This window comes from Gorilla gorilla, chromosome X (genome assembly GCF_029281585.2).
Source record: "Gorilla gorilla gorilla isolate KB3781 chromosome X, NHGRI_mGorGor1-v2.1_pri, whole genome shotgun sequence".
Classification (NCBI taxonomy): Eukaryota; Metazoa; Chordata; class Mammalia; order Primates; family Hominidae; genus Gorilla; species Gorilla gorilla.
In genome coordinates, this window is record NC_073247.2 from 28,692,686 (window position 1) to 28,705,451 (window position 12,766).

The 12,766-nt window shown below is 43.6% G+C and overlaps 1 protein-coding gene across 4 annotated transcripts in view; it reads right to left on the reverse strand.

Moving 5' to 3' along the window:
- Positions 1–7,545, reverse strand: part of BEND2 (BEN domain containing 2) — a 52,079-nt gene extending 44,534 nt beyond the window's left edge. For 3 of the 4 annotated variants that reach the window (XM_055376124.1, XM_063702852.1, XM_063702853.1), the window contains exons 1-3: positions 7,340–7,545; positions 3,117–3,329; positions 369–506 (exon numbers count right to left, since the gene is read on the reverse strand). In XM_055376124.1, the coding sequence (XP_055232099.1) occupies positions 369–506; positions 3,117–3,329; positions 7,340–7,364 (376 nt within the window). In that variant the 5' untranslated portion in view covers positions 7,365–7,545. The remainder of the gene's footprint in view (positions 1–368; positions 507–3,116; positions 3,330–7,339) is intronic. The other variant, XM_055376123.2, reaches the window with a different exon arrangement.
- Positions 7,546–12,766: the final 5,221 nt, after the last annotated feature.

Below are 12,766 nucleotides of genomic sequence, written 5' to 3' on the forward strand. Positions count from 1 at the left end.
TTCACTTAAACCTTCCTGAGCCAGGGCAGTAATGAGAGGCACAATTAAGGGATTCAAGTTTCATCTCTTTCCTGTTTCCTTTCATTCTATAGTGGAGATCCTAATGACCAAGGACCCAAAAGAGAGAAATCAAAAGGGGATAAAGAAAATGGGAGAACTAACTCTCAAGTTAGATAAATGCAGACTAATGTTATATAGAAATATCAAGTTATAAAATACCTCCAGGCTAGACCTGGTGGCTCACACCTGTAATCTCAACATTTTAGGAGGCTGAGGCAGGAGGATCACTTGAGCTCAAGAGTTGGAGACCAGCCTGGGCAACATAGCAAGATATCGTCTCTACTAAAAATAAAAATAAAAAAAAATACCTGGGCATGGTGGCGTGCGCCTGTCATCCCAGCTACTGGGAAGGCTGAGGTGGGAGAATTGCTTGAGTCCAAGAGGTTGAGGCTGCAGTGAGCTGTGATCATGCCACTGCACTCCAGCCTGGGTGACAGAGCCAGACACTGACTCAAAAATAATAATAAGAAGAAAATAAAAGATACAATAAGATACCTCCAAACTGAGCTGTAACTTCAACCAAATTTTATTTTTTAAGCTGTTTTGAGTTTTTTCTGACTATAATGCAAGCTATAAGTAATTACATTCTGATGTATTCAAACAAAGGAACTATACAGCAGTGAGAATAAACCAGCTATTGCAGCACATAGCAAGAAGTAAAAAAAGCCAGACACAAGCCAGGTGTGGTGGCACGTGCCTATAGTTCCAGCTACACAGGAGCTGAGCCAGGAGGATCAATTGAGCCCCGGAGTTCAAGTACAGCATGGGCAACACAGTGGGACCCTGTCTCTGAAAAAAATGCCAGATATAAAAGAGAGTATAGCATATGATTCAACTGGTATAAAACTCAAAAACAGAAAAAAGTAATCTATGGTGGGAGAAGTCAGGATAGTGGTTACCTTACAAAGAAGAGTAGTGACTGAAAGGGGGTGGATAGGATTCTAGGGAGCTCATAACCTTATATTTCTTGGGATGGGTGCTGGTTATATGCATGTATTACTTTGAAATTTATTTAAGCTGTATATTTATGATGTGCGCATATTTTGTATGTCATAGACTTCCATAAAAAGTTCACCTATGGCCGGGTGTGGTGGCTCATGCTTGTAATCCCAGCACTTTGGGGGGCTGAGGCGGGCGGATCACTTGAGGCCAGGAGTTCAAGACCAGCCTGGCCAACAATGTGAACTCCTCTCTCTACTAAAAATACAAAAATTAGCCAGGCGTGGTGGTGGCAGCTACTCAGGAAGCTGAGGCAGGAGAGTCACTTGAGCCCAGGAGGCAGAGATTGCAGTGAGCCGAGATCACACCACTGCACTCCAACCTGGGCGACAGAGAGAGACTCCGTCTCAAAAAAAAAAAAAAAAAAAAGAAAGAAAAAAAAAAGTTCACCTGAAAAATTCAGCTCATTATAAATAATTCAGAATCTAAATAAAAAGAGAAAGCAATCCATCAGCAATAAATATTGTAACCTTTAAACACATTTATTTATCTTACTCATATATTTTTAAGCAATTTTGTGTGTCATTTATAATTTTAAAAATATTTTTAAATGCCTGCATAATATTCCATTTTATGGATGTCCAGAGGTTCTGTTATCTGTTTTCCACTGTGGGACATTTATATGGCTTCTAATTTTTCACTATTTTGATATAATGATGTGTATACATTGAAAGGCAAACATTTATCATTTTAATCATTTGTAAGTATACAATTCAGTGGCATTAAATATATTCAGATAGTTGTATAACTATCCTCACTATCTATACCCAAAATATTTCTATCATCCCCAACATACACTCTGTACCCATTACACAATAACTCCCCCTCACCTCAGTCCCTGGTAACCTCTATTCTACTTTCTGTCTCTATGATATCAGATGTTCTATAACACACTAAAGAAGTATCCTGCTAGCCCTGCACATAGTTTTAAAACCAAAACAGATAAGTGGTATCAAATGACTTTTTTGGTATCAGATCAGGGATCAGCAAACCACAACCTGTGGACCAAATCCACTTTGCCACCTGTTCTTGTATAGCTCATAAGCTAAGATGTTATGGACTTTTTTTACATTTGTAAATGATGGGGGGGGAGAATATTTCATGAAATGGAAAAATTATAGGAAATTCAAATTTCAATGACCATAAAGTTTTACTGAAACACAGCCACAACCATCTGTTTACATATCAGCTGCTTTCATGCTATAAAGGCAGAGTTAAATACTTAAAGCAGAGAACTTATGGCCTGCAACGCCTAAAATATTTACTATCTGGCCCCTTACAGAAAAAATTTGCCAATCTCCAACATAGGCAATAACATTTCCATGTTTTAAAGAGAAGAAAATCCAGTTCTCTAAGCAAAGGGCAAAGAACAAATTGTCATACAGCTAAGGAAGAAATATTCCAAGGAGTTAACGTCTCATGGCTCTCCGTACAAGTGAGGATGTGGATGGTCTCACATTTCCTAGAGAGCCATTCAAAGGACCAGTGGCTATAGCAGTTCTGGTTGCAGGGCTCCACTTTCCATGGGGTCTTGGATGCTAATGTAAATTTCAAATTCCAATTGTTTACTGTTGGCATGTAGTAAAGTGATTAACTTTTGTATATTAACCTGTTTCCTGCAACCTTGCTATAATCACTTATGACTTCCAGGAGATTTTTGTTGATTCTTTGAGACTTTCTACATAGATAATCATGCCACCTGCTCCATGGACTCTTGACTCAAGCTGTTATTCCTAGAAGTTCAGTTTTAGCTTTTTACTTTTGCATTGCCACCAAATTGTTACAATTATAGTTGCCAGATATAAATAATTGTTCAAAGACAGAGAATATATTCTCCCCAATGCTTCCTGGGACTGTCTCACACAGAACAAAGGAGACATGGCAAAGCTTAAGTGAAGGGAAAATGCAAGCAGAAGTAAACATTGTGGTATTACCACGAAGCTAAGCCCTCTGGTCATAACTAATTACTGTAAAGGTTACAGGAATATTTAAGCAATTTACTGGAAATGGGGACCAGAGAGCAAAATTTTGCCAAGGATGAAATTTAACAAAATTACCATATGACATTCGGAGTGGACGGTGATGGCCATCATTGCCGCCTGGAAAATTTGGTTGTGTGGCTGTGTCATCAGTGGGATTATCTGCTGTGACATAAGTGGAATCATCTGCTATGTCATTAGTGGAATTATCTGCTGTTTCAGAAACTTCCACGATCTCAATACTGCAATCATTGTTATCATCACTGTCGTCGACAGTTATAATAACAAAATCTAAGAATAAGCAAAGAGAAAGATTAGATTCAATATCACATTAAATAAACAGTTTCTTGAGGAAGCTACCTTATAAAGTTATAGATTGTTTAAAAACATATTTTAGCTGAAAATTTGTATTACATATTTTTATATCTGTAATCATTACAAGTTAGTTAATGAACCAATAGTAGGAAGTTTTGAAGTATGTATATATGTATGTATGCATATACACACATAGACTACTATCTCTAGTACTTCCAATTTCGTAGAGCAATAAATTTCTTCTCATTTAAGAAATGTGGCCAGCTGGCCCATGCCACAGTGTTCAATGATATGCTTTTAACTTAAACGATGCAACTGGTGTTAAGTAGACATACTTGTGGTGACCATGAAATTCTAAATTTGTTCTCTAAAAACTAATATTAATGTCTATGATGACTGATAATGCAGAAATAAAGTGCAAAAGTAAATGTTGTTATGAAATGAATTAAAACTGAATCTCACAAAATGTGAAATAGGTAATGACAAATATACCAGATGTGAAATATTAACTAGGTAAACCATTTTAATGAATATGAAAACATATTATGCAAAATGTCCAAGATCAAAATAAGCTTTATTTCTTAAAGCTGGCCTGAAAAAGAACACATTTAAGCTTGAAGTATTCACTCACAGACCACATTTAAACTACATCATAACTTGGATTTATTCTATTTATTTCAAATAGACTAATGCAGGAGAATAAAATAATTAGCTAGTGTGAGGGGCATGTGATGATTTGAAAATGGTACTAAATTAGGAATCACAGAATGAAGGTTCCAATTCAGGCTCTGTAATTATCCAGAGGTATGACCGTTGGGCCAGATAAATTGACTCTTTTGCCTCTGTTTTCTCACCCATAAAAAGTGGGGTTTTTTAAAGAGTCACTCTGAAGTCTACTTAATAGTCTTCATGGAAAAAAAAATAGAACATTAGAAACCACCTAATTATCTAAACCAAAGTATTAAATAAACAAAAGCTTAAATAAATTATGGTATTTCCCTGAGCTGGAATGGTATATTGCCAATAAGAAGCGTGTTCTCAGGAAGGGCGCGGTAGCGAACGCCTGTAATCCCAGAACTTTGGGAGGCCAAGTGGGGCAGATCGCTTGAGCTCAGAAGTTCGAGACCAACCTGGGCAACATGGCGAAATCCTGTCTCTACCAAAATAATAATAATAATAATAATAATAATAATAATAATAATAATAATAATAGAAAAATTAGCCGGGAGTGGTGGCATGCGCCTGTAGTCCCAGCTACTCGGGAGGCTGAGATAGGATGGCTTGCACCCGGGAGGCTGAGGTTGCAGTGAGCCAGGATCCCGCCACTGCACTCCAGCCTGGGCGACAAAACGAGACCCTGTCTCAAACAAAAAAGAAAGAAAGAACAAGAAGAAGAAGAAGCATGTTCCCAAAGAAAATGTACTAATACTAGATATGCTTGTGAAATAAAGTGAAATAAAGTTAAAGGGGAGAAAAGGATTCAAAACAGAAAAATACAGTATAATCCTAACTTTGAGAGCCAAAGGTAACATACCAATGGTTATCTAGGTGGCTATTACTGAATAGCAAATTTATTGTTAGCCTTTTCTGTCGATTCTGTACAATGAACTTTAGATTCTGTCATCAGAAGAAAATAACCAAGGCAACTGAAAGTGTATTTTTAAGACAAGATTTTGTATATCAACAGATCTTTCAAACTAGAGCTAGTAAAGCTATTGACAACACCACTAAGGTTTCTCAGTAAATATGTAAAAGTCCAATCAGTTCTTTTAGGTGTACACATAACTTTCCCAATTAAATTTTAAAAGACATTTTAACACTTAGAAATTGTTTGAAGATGGCCGGGCGTGGTGGCTCTCACCCGTAATCCCCGCCCTTTGGGACGCCGAGGCGGGCGGATCACTTGGGGTCAGGAGTTCGAGACCAGCCTGGCCAACACAGTGAAACCCTGTCTCTACCAACACAGAAATCAGCGGGGCGAGGTGGCGTGCACCTGTAGTCCCAGCTACTCGGGAGGCTGAGGCCGGAGAATCGCTTGAACCTGGGAGGTGGAGGTTGCAGTGAGCCGAGGTCGCGCCATTGCACTCCAGCCTGGGCGACAGAGAGAGACTCCGCCTCAAAAAAACAAAACAAAACAAACAAACAAAAACAAGAAATTGTTTGAACATTATACTACCAAGGCGCAAGGCTTTCAATCGCCATCAACTCATCAGATCAGGCACAGCTCACAATGAGTTCTGAAAACGGCTTTTCACGCCGGGACCACTTTGAGGAACACACAGCAAAACGGGGCCAATTACAACAGCCAGACCGCTCCGTTTGTTTTAAGAACAATCACTTTCTAAACCTTCCTGCGGGACTCTCAAAGGCAGCCCTTCCTTTGCCGCCAGAACCGTATCCCATCGCCCAGCACTTGCCACAGGCCGGACAAGTGAGGCTCAAAAAGGCACCCAGCCCACGCCTCGCTTTAGAAAACACGGCGCAGCAAAGCTGCTGGAAAAATCGCTTTTAGTCAACCTGAAGCCAGTTTGCCGCACTCGGGGAGAGCCGGGAGGGACGCGATCCGCCACCAGCCAAATCAGGGCCTTTCCTGTTAACGACCACGCGGCAAGGGGGCCGGGCCCTCGCACGCCTCGACGGCCTCCCCCACTCCAAAGGGACTCCGATTTCGCAGGATCTCCCAACTTCCGCCTCTGTTCCCAACACCCTACGTGTTTCTCTTCCTCCTCATTTACGTATTTACAATAAAACAGCGAAACTGCACAGTCTGTCTCTAAATCAAACGCGGTTACCATCAAAGCCTCAGACTCTATGTCTCAACCGCAAAATGTCTGACAGGAAATCAACTCGGGAGTTTGTCAATTCTTTAGACTCAAAGCTCTCACCCAGTGAGGTGGTTCACGCCAGTAATCCTAGCACTTTGGGAGACTGAGGCGGGAGCATTGCCTGAGCCCAGGAGTTCGAGACCAGTGTTGGCAACATGACGAAATCCCGTCTCAATAAAAAATACAAAAATTAGCCGGGCATGGTGGTGCACGCCTGTAGTCTCCGCTCCTCAAGGAGGCTGAGGTGAGAGGACCGCTTGAACCCAGGAAGCGGAGGCTGCAGTGAGCCAACATGGCGCCACTGCACTCCCGCCTGGGCACCAGAGCAAGACTCTGTCTGAAAACAAAACAAAACAAAACCAAGCAAAACCAAAAACAAAAACAAAAAACAACAACAAAAAACCTCTGTGAAAGTCTGAGTCATTCCTCATTCCTCGCCCCCCCATACCCCGCCTCACCAAAAAGAGAACAGCTGAAAAAGGATCAGCTCGTCCCAGAAAGTCAGCATCAAGTATCTAATAAGCTTCGAAATCTCAAAATGTAACCCACGTGGGCACCCCGGGAGAGGCGGCGGGTACCACCCAAAGCACCCCCTCAGAACACCCGGAATTTGAGGCTGCGCCCCAGCCGCTATGCCAAAACGCTGAACAGGGCTGTGTTCCGCGGCTGCCCACCAGGGAAAACCAATAAATTCAAGAAAAAGTGCGGCCGCATAGATCTGTATCGCCGGAGCCCGGCGTCGCGACCGCCGAGATTGTTTCCCAGCCACTCGAGGCTCCGGAAAGAACCGCGGGCCAGAGGGCAACCAGGCCCAGCCTCTTGATGCACTCTCGGCACAAGCCCAAGTCACCCCAACCCTGAGCCACCAAGAGCCACGGAGACGCCATGAGCCTCAGGATCACCTCACGTCTCAGGGACATCTTGAGCCCCTGAGACGACCTGAACCCTGGGCCATCTCGGTCCACCAAGCCAAATTTCCCACCGGCGTGCTGAGCAATCGGCGGCAGATGGCCAATACCCAGAGGCCGCCCCCCGAGACGCCCCGGTCGATGACTAGCCAATCCTGCCGCCCCTGAATGGCCGCCTAAGTGGGTGCCATCCAGACTCTTGACAGAACTTGAGGCCCAAGCTAGTGGGCCAGTTGAGGCGATGTCACCTTACCCTGTTCCTCGGTCCCCTCTGACATCGTGAGATGGCGGGGTCTGGCTCTGAGGCCCGAGACCTGAGGCCCGAGACCTGAGGCCTACGTCTGCGCCGCGGCTCTGAGGTAACTGCTTGGTAACTGTGTGGTAACTGCGTACACTCGTTGTCTGAGGCACAATGAGGCACGGGCAGGAGCCTGGACCACGTCTCCGCGGCTGCGCAGTAGCGCTTGGCATGCGTGCATGACTCCTGGGGGTCAAAGGGCCTCGCCCCCTCCCCCACTTTCGACCTACTTTCTTAAAGAGTCCTTTTTACAAAAATATACGTATGTATGTATATATATATTTGTACTATATATGTGTGTGTGAATATATGTAGATATAGATACAGATGTAGAGATAGAGATAGAGATAATGAACTGGAAGCCAACAGTGTAATTCTGCTCGTCCCAAAACGCACATCATAAAAAAAAAGTCCAATGTAAGAGAACTGCGTTCAGACTTTCTAGTGTTTTCCAGGTTGCTTCCTCATATCCGATACCGGCTTTGGGAACAAATCCGAAAACAAGCCAACTTTGAAAATGTGCCCCTAATAAATACCTAGCAACCCCTCCCCTCCTTCCTGCCCCCTCTAGTAGTCTGCAGTGTATTGTTTCCATCTTTGTGTCCCTGTGTACCGGATCTTTAAGCTCCTGCTTACAAGTGAGAAGATTCGGTATGTGGTTTTCTGTTTCTGTGTTAATTCACTTATGAGAAAGGCCTCCAGCTGTGTACATGCTGCTGCAAAGGACATGGTTTTGTTCTCTGTTATGGCTGCATAGTATTCCATGGTGTATATGTACCACATTTTCTTTATTCAGTCCACCATTGATGGGCACCTAGATTGATTCCATGTCTTTACTATTGTCTTCACGTCTTTCAAAACCTCTCTCGGTACTACATCTGTTCGAATAATACCTCCATCAAGACACTTTCCTATAGCCCCCTGGTAAGAAGGATCCCACAGCAGGTAATCTTCACGTCCCTATTAGTATTTAAATTACTTTGCCTGACATTATAAATCCTCGTCAACATGCCTCTCTCCTAAGTTCCTGGAGGACAGCACCATGTCTTATTTATATTTGAACACCACCTCCCTCACAAGATTCTAAGAATTAAATGTTATAAAATATAAAGCACCCAGTGTCTGGAATTTGGGATCCATTTCTTCACTGTGTCAGTTACACAATGACTCTTGTGACTGTGTGTCTCCTCATTTGGGGGAAGGGTAAGAATTTCTTTACTTGTGAGAAGCAAAGGTGTATATTGTTAGGTAGAAACACAGACTTGTTTTGCTATCGTTCCAGAGTGTACATATGTGTAGGAGGATGCATAGAGAAACTGAGGGCTGAAATGGATACACTGTGCTGGTTACCAATGTGTTACCTCTCACCTCCAACTTCACCCACTTTTGCCGACTCTGTGAAAATGGATGTGGGCCCTTTAAATATTTTTCCCTTTGCCAGTGACACAATTTAAGCCTTTGGCAGTAGAAAGTGCTAAAAGGAGAATGTAGGAGGAAAGAGTTTTTTTGCCTCCTGGTTGACCTGTGCTCTCTGAGGACATTGATGCAAAGTGTAGCTTTCTCCTGCAGGAGAGGGCAGATTTCCAGTACTTTAAAGAGGGCATATTTCCAGCAAGTTCGTGAAGTTGCAAGGTTGGGTTTCCAGCAAATTCCAGAGAACAGATTTACAGCAAAGTCCACCAGTGCAGCCATTCAGTGAGTCTTAGACACTGTGTCTCAACCCTAAGGGTAGGGCCTGTTTCTTATACCTGTAATTTGTAAAGAATATTTTAGAGTTTTCTTATTAGCTAATCTCTCATTACACCAGTCCTCTTTTATATTTAATATATTTTTCTTTTTTTTTTTTCTGAGATAGGGTCTGGCTCTGTCATCCAGGCTGGAGTACAGTGACTCGATCATGGTTCACTGCAGCCTGGATCTCCCGGGTTCAAACGATCCTCCCACATCAGCCTCCCGAGTAGCTGGGACTACAGGCGTGCGCCACCATGCCCAGCTAATTCTGATTTTTTTTGTTGAGGTGGGGGTCTCCCGATGTTGCCCAGGCTGGTCTCAAACTCCTGGGCTCGAGTGATCCTCCCACCTCGGCCTCCCAAAATGTTGGGATTACAGGCATGAGACACCACACCCAACCAATAATTCTTTACATTAAACTTTCCCTGTTCAAATTACTGCATGGTATTTCTCTTCATATTGGACCTGGAGGGATGCACCCACCTTTTGGGATTTCCTTCTAGCACACAGTACTCAACAGGTACACAAGTTTGTTCATGGACTGTAATTGAATAGCCAACAGATACTCAGTAATCCCCTTCAGTTTAATTTCTGGTCAGTCCTCTCCATTCATTTGCCTGACCCCTGTTCTCCATGAAAGGAGATGGGAGGGAGGGAAGAAACACTTTCCTACTGTCACACCTAAGACTGGTTTTCCATTTCCTGTCCTGCCTAAGCTACATTAACCTGAGCAGGGAAGAACCGCAGGCAAGGGAGGCTTCCCAGCGATGGGAGAAGTGAGAGGAGATGCTGCAAAGCTGTCTGTTCCCAGGTGCAAGCTGGACCACGGCAGCTACAGAGCAGGTATTTCTGTCAACAGCCAATACAGTCACGGCAATGTGGAGTTCCACAGCCTGTAATTGTGGACTGGTGAACATCTTCTGAAAGACAACTTTTAAAAAAGCTGGATGCAATGTTTTTTAAATATTATAGCATTAGACCGGGCGCGGTGGCTCACGCCTGTAATCCCAGCACTTTGGGAGGCCGAGGCGGGTGGATCACGAGGTCAGGAGTTCAAGACCAGCCTGGCCAAGATGGTGAAACCTGGTCTCTACTAAAAATACAAAAATTAGCCAGGCGTGGTGGCAGGTGCCTATAGTCCCAGCTACTCGGGAGGCTGAAGCAGGGAATCGCTTGAACCTGGGAGATGGAGGTTGCAGTGAGCCGAGACCACGAAACTGCACTCCAGCCTGGGCGACAGAGCAAGACTCTGTCTTAAAAAAAAAAAAGCGTATATATATATATATGTGTATATATATGTGTATATATATATATATATATATATATATATATATATATATACCATTAAAGAATATCATAAAGTTAACAATTACTGAGCTAAGATCTGAGAAAGACCCAAAACCTAGATAGGTGTGAGAAACTGAAAGCATTGCTTTTGTTCTTGGACATTTGCTGATGCAGAAGAGGCCAAAGGAGGCTGAGCTACACGTTGGGTGGTTTTGTGGGACTGAGGAACAAAAGTTGGAATCTGGGACTCACCAAAGGAGGAGAGTTTGCAAACCACCTCCCACCTCAAACTGGGATCACAAAGAGACAAATCTTCAGAGTAAAGGTAACCAAAAATTAACCACGTAGTCTCTAGATCAGCCTCATGTCACCTGCGAATTTAGCACTCCCAGGTGCCTGCATAAAGCAAGCAGATATTCTCTCTTGCAAAGATAATGGTAACTTATTTCTACAAAGAATTACTTATTTTATTTATTTATTTTCAAAGATATTCTTTTAAAAATTTTTTATTTCAATAGCTTTTGGGGTACAAGTAGTTTTTTGTTACAGGGATGAAATATATCATGGTGAATTCTGAGATGTTACTGCATTCTTCCCCCGAGTAGTGTACACTGTACCCAATCTGCAGAGTCTCACGCTGTCACCCAGGCTGGAGTACAGTAGCACAGTCTCGGCTCACTGCAACCTCTGCCTCCCAGGTTCAAGTGATTCTCCTGCCTCAGCCTCCTGAGTAGCTGGGACTACAGGTGCGCGCCACCACGTTTGGCTTATTTTTGTATTTTTAGTAGAGACAGGGTTTCACTATGTTGGCCAGGCTGGTTTTGAACTCCTAACCTCTGATGATCTGCCAGCTTCAGCATCCCAAAGTGCTGGGATTACAGGTGTGAGCCACTGCAGTTTTTTTAATTCCACACCGTCCTCCCACTCTCCTTTTTCTGAGTCTCCAATGTCCATTATACTACTCTGCATGCCTTTGTATACCCATAGCTTAGCTCCCACTTATAAGTGAGAACATGCAGTATTTGGTTTTCCATTCCTGAGTTACTTCACTTACAATAATAGCCTTCAGCTCTGTCCAAGTTGCTGCAAAAGACAGTATTTCGTTCCTTTTTATGGCTGAGTAGTATTCCATGGTGTATATATACCACATTTTCTTTATCCACTCATCGGTCAATGGGCACTTAGGTTGGTTCCATATCTTCGTAATTGTGAATTGGGCTGTAATAAATCTATGTGTGGCAGGTGAATCACTTGAGGTCAGGAGTTCAAGATCAGCCTGGCCAACATGGTGAAACTCCATCTCTACTAAAAATACAAAAAAAAAAACAAAAAAATTAGCCAGGCATGGTGGTGGGCACCTGTAATCCCAGCTACTCAGGAGGCTGAGGCAGGAGAATTGTTTGAACCCGGGAGGCAGAGGCTGCGGTGAGTCGAGATCGCACCTTTGCACTCTAGCCTGGGTGACAAGAGCAATACTCCGTCTCACAAATTAAATAAATAAACAAACAAATAAATAAATCTGCATGTACATGTGTCTTTTTCATATAATGACTTATTTTCCAGTAGTGGGATGGGTTTGCTGGGTCGAATGGTAATTCTACTTTTAGTTCTTTAAGGAATCTCCACGTTGTTTTCCATAGAGTTTGTACTAATTTACGTTCCCACCAGCAGTGTTTATAAGCGTTCCCCTGTCACCATGTGCATGCCAACGTTTATTGCTTTTTGAGTTTTTATAATGGCCATTACAAAGAATTTTGAAATAGAATATCCAGCATAAAATGAATAGAACCAGATATAGGAGGAGATAAGACAGCAGGAGAAAGAAGAAATGGAAACATCTATACTGGGGGACACGGGCCTTCTGCCGCCCCCTACCCCCCACTCCCCAACAACCACAGGTATCTTCCTGCCAGAGTGGTCCTGGCATGGGCGCTGGCCTAGCCATCTCAGTCCTCTGAAGGAAGCTAGCTCTGTGAGCCTCTTGGGACATCCCGGGGGAGGGCCCAGACTGAAAACCCTGGAGGGTCCAAGTTTTCAGAAGGGAGCCTCCTCACCCTTCATTAATGGGAAACCTCCGTGTCCCAGCAAAGCCAGGAAGAGAGAAGCTCGCTGGCCTGGGAGTTGGCAGCTTCAGTGGCAGGCTAAAATGAAAGCTGGGGACACAGTGCACTGCAAGGTGTGGAGTTGAAGCAGAGGCCTTGACGTTTCTGGGGAGGAGAGGAACAGAGCAAGTGAAGGCTGGGGATCTTGGAATGCAACTCATGGAAGGAGGGAACGCATTCCCCAGGGGAGCTGGAGGAGGGAAGGGGCGGCAGGAGTGCAGGCCCAGACTGGCAGCCTCTGCCCTCGAGCAAGTGGGGAGGG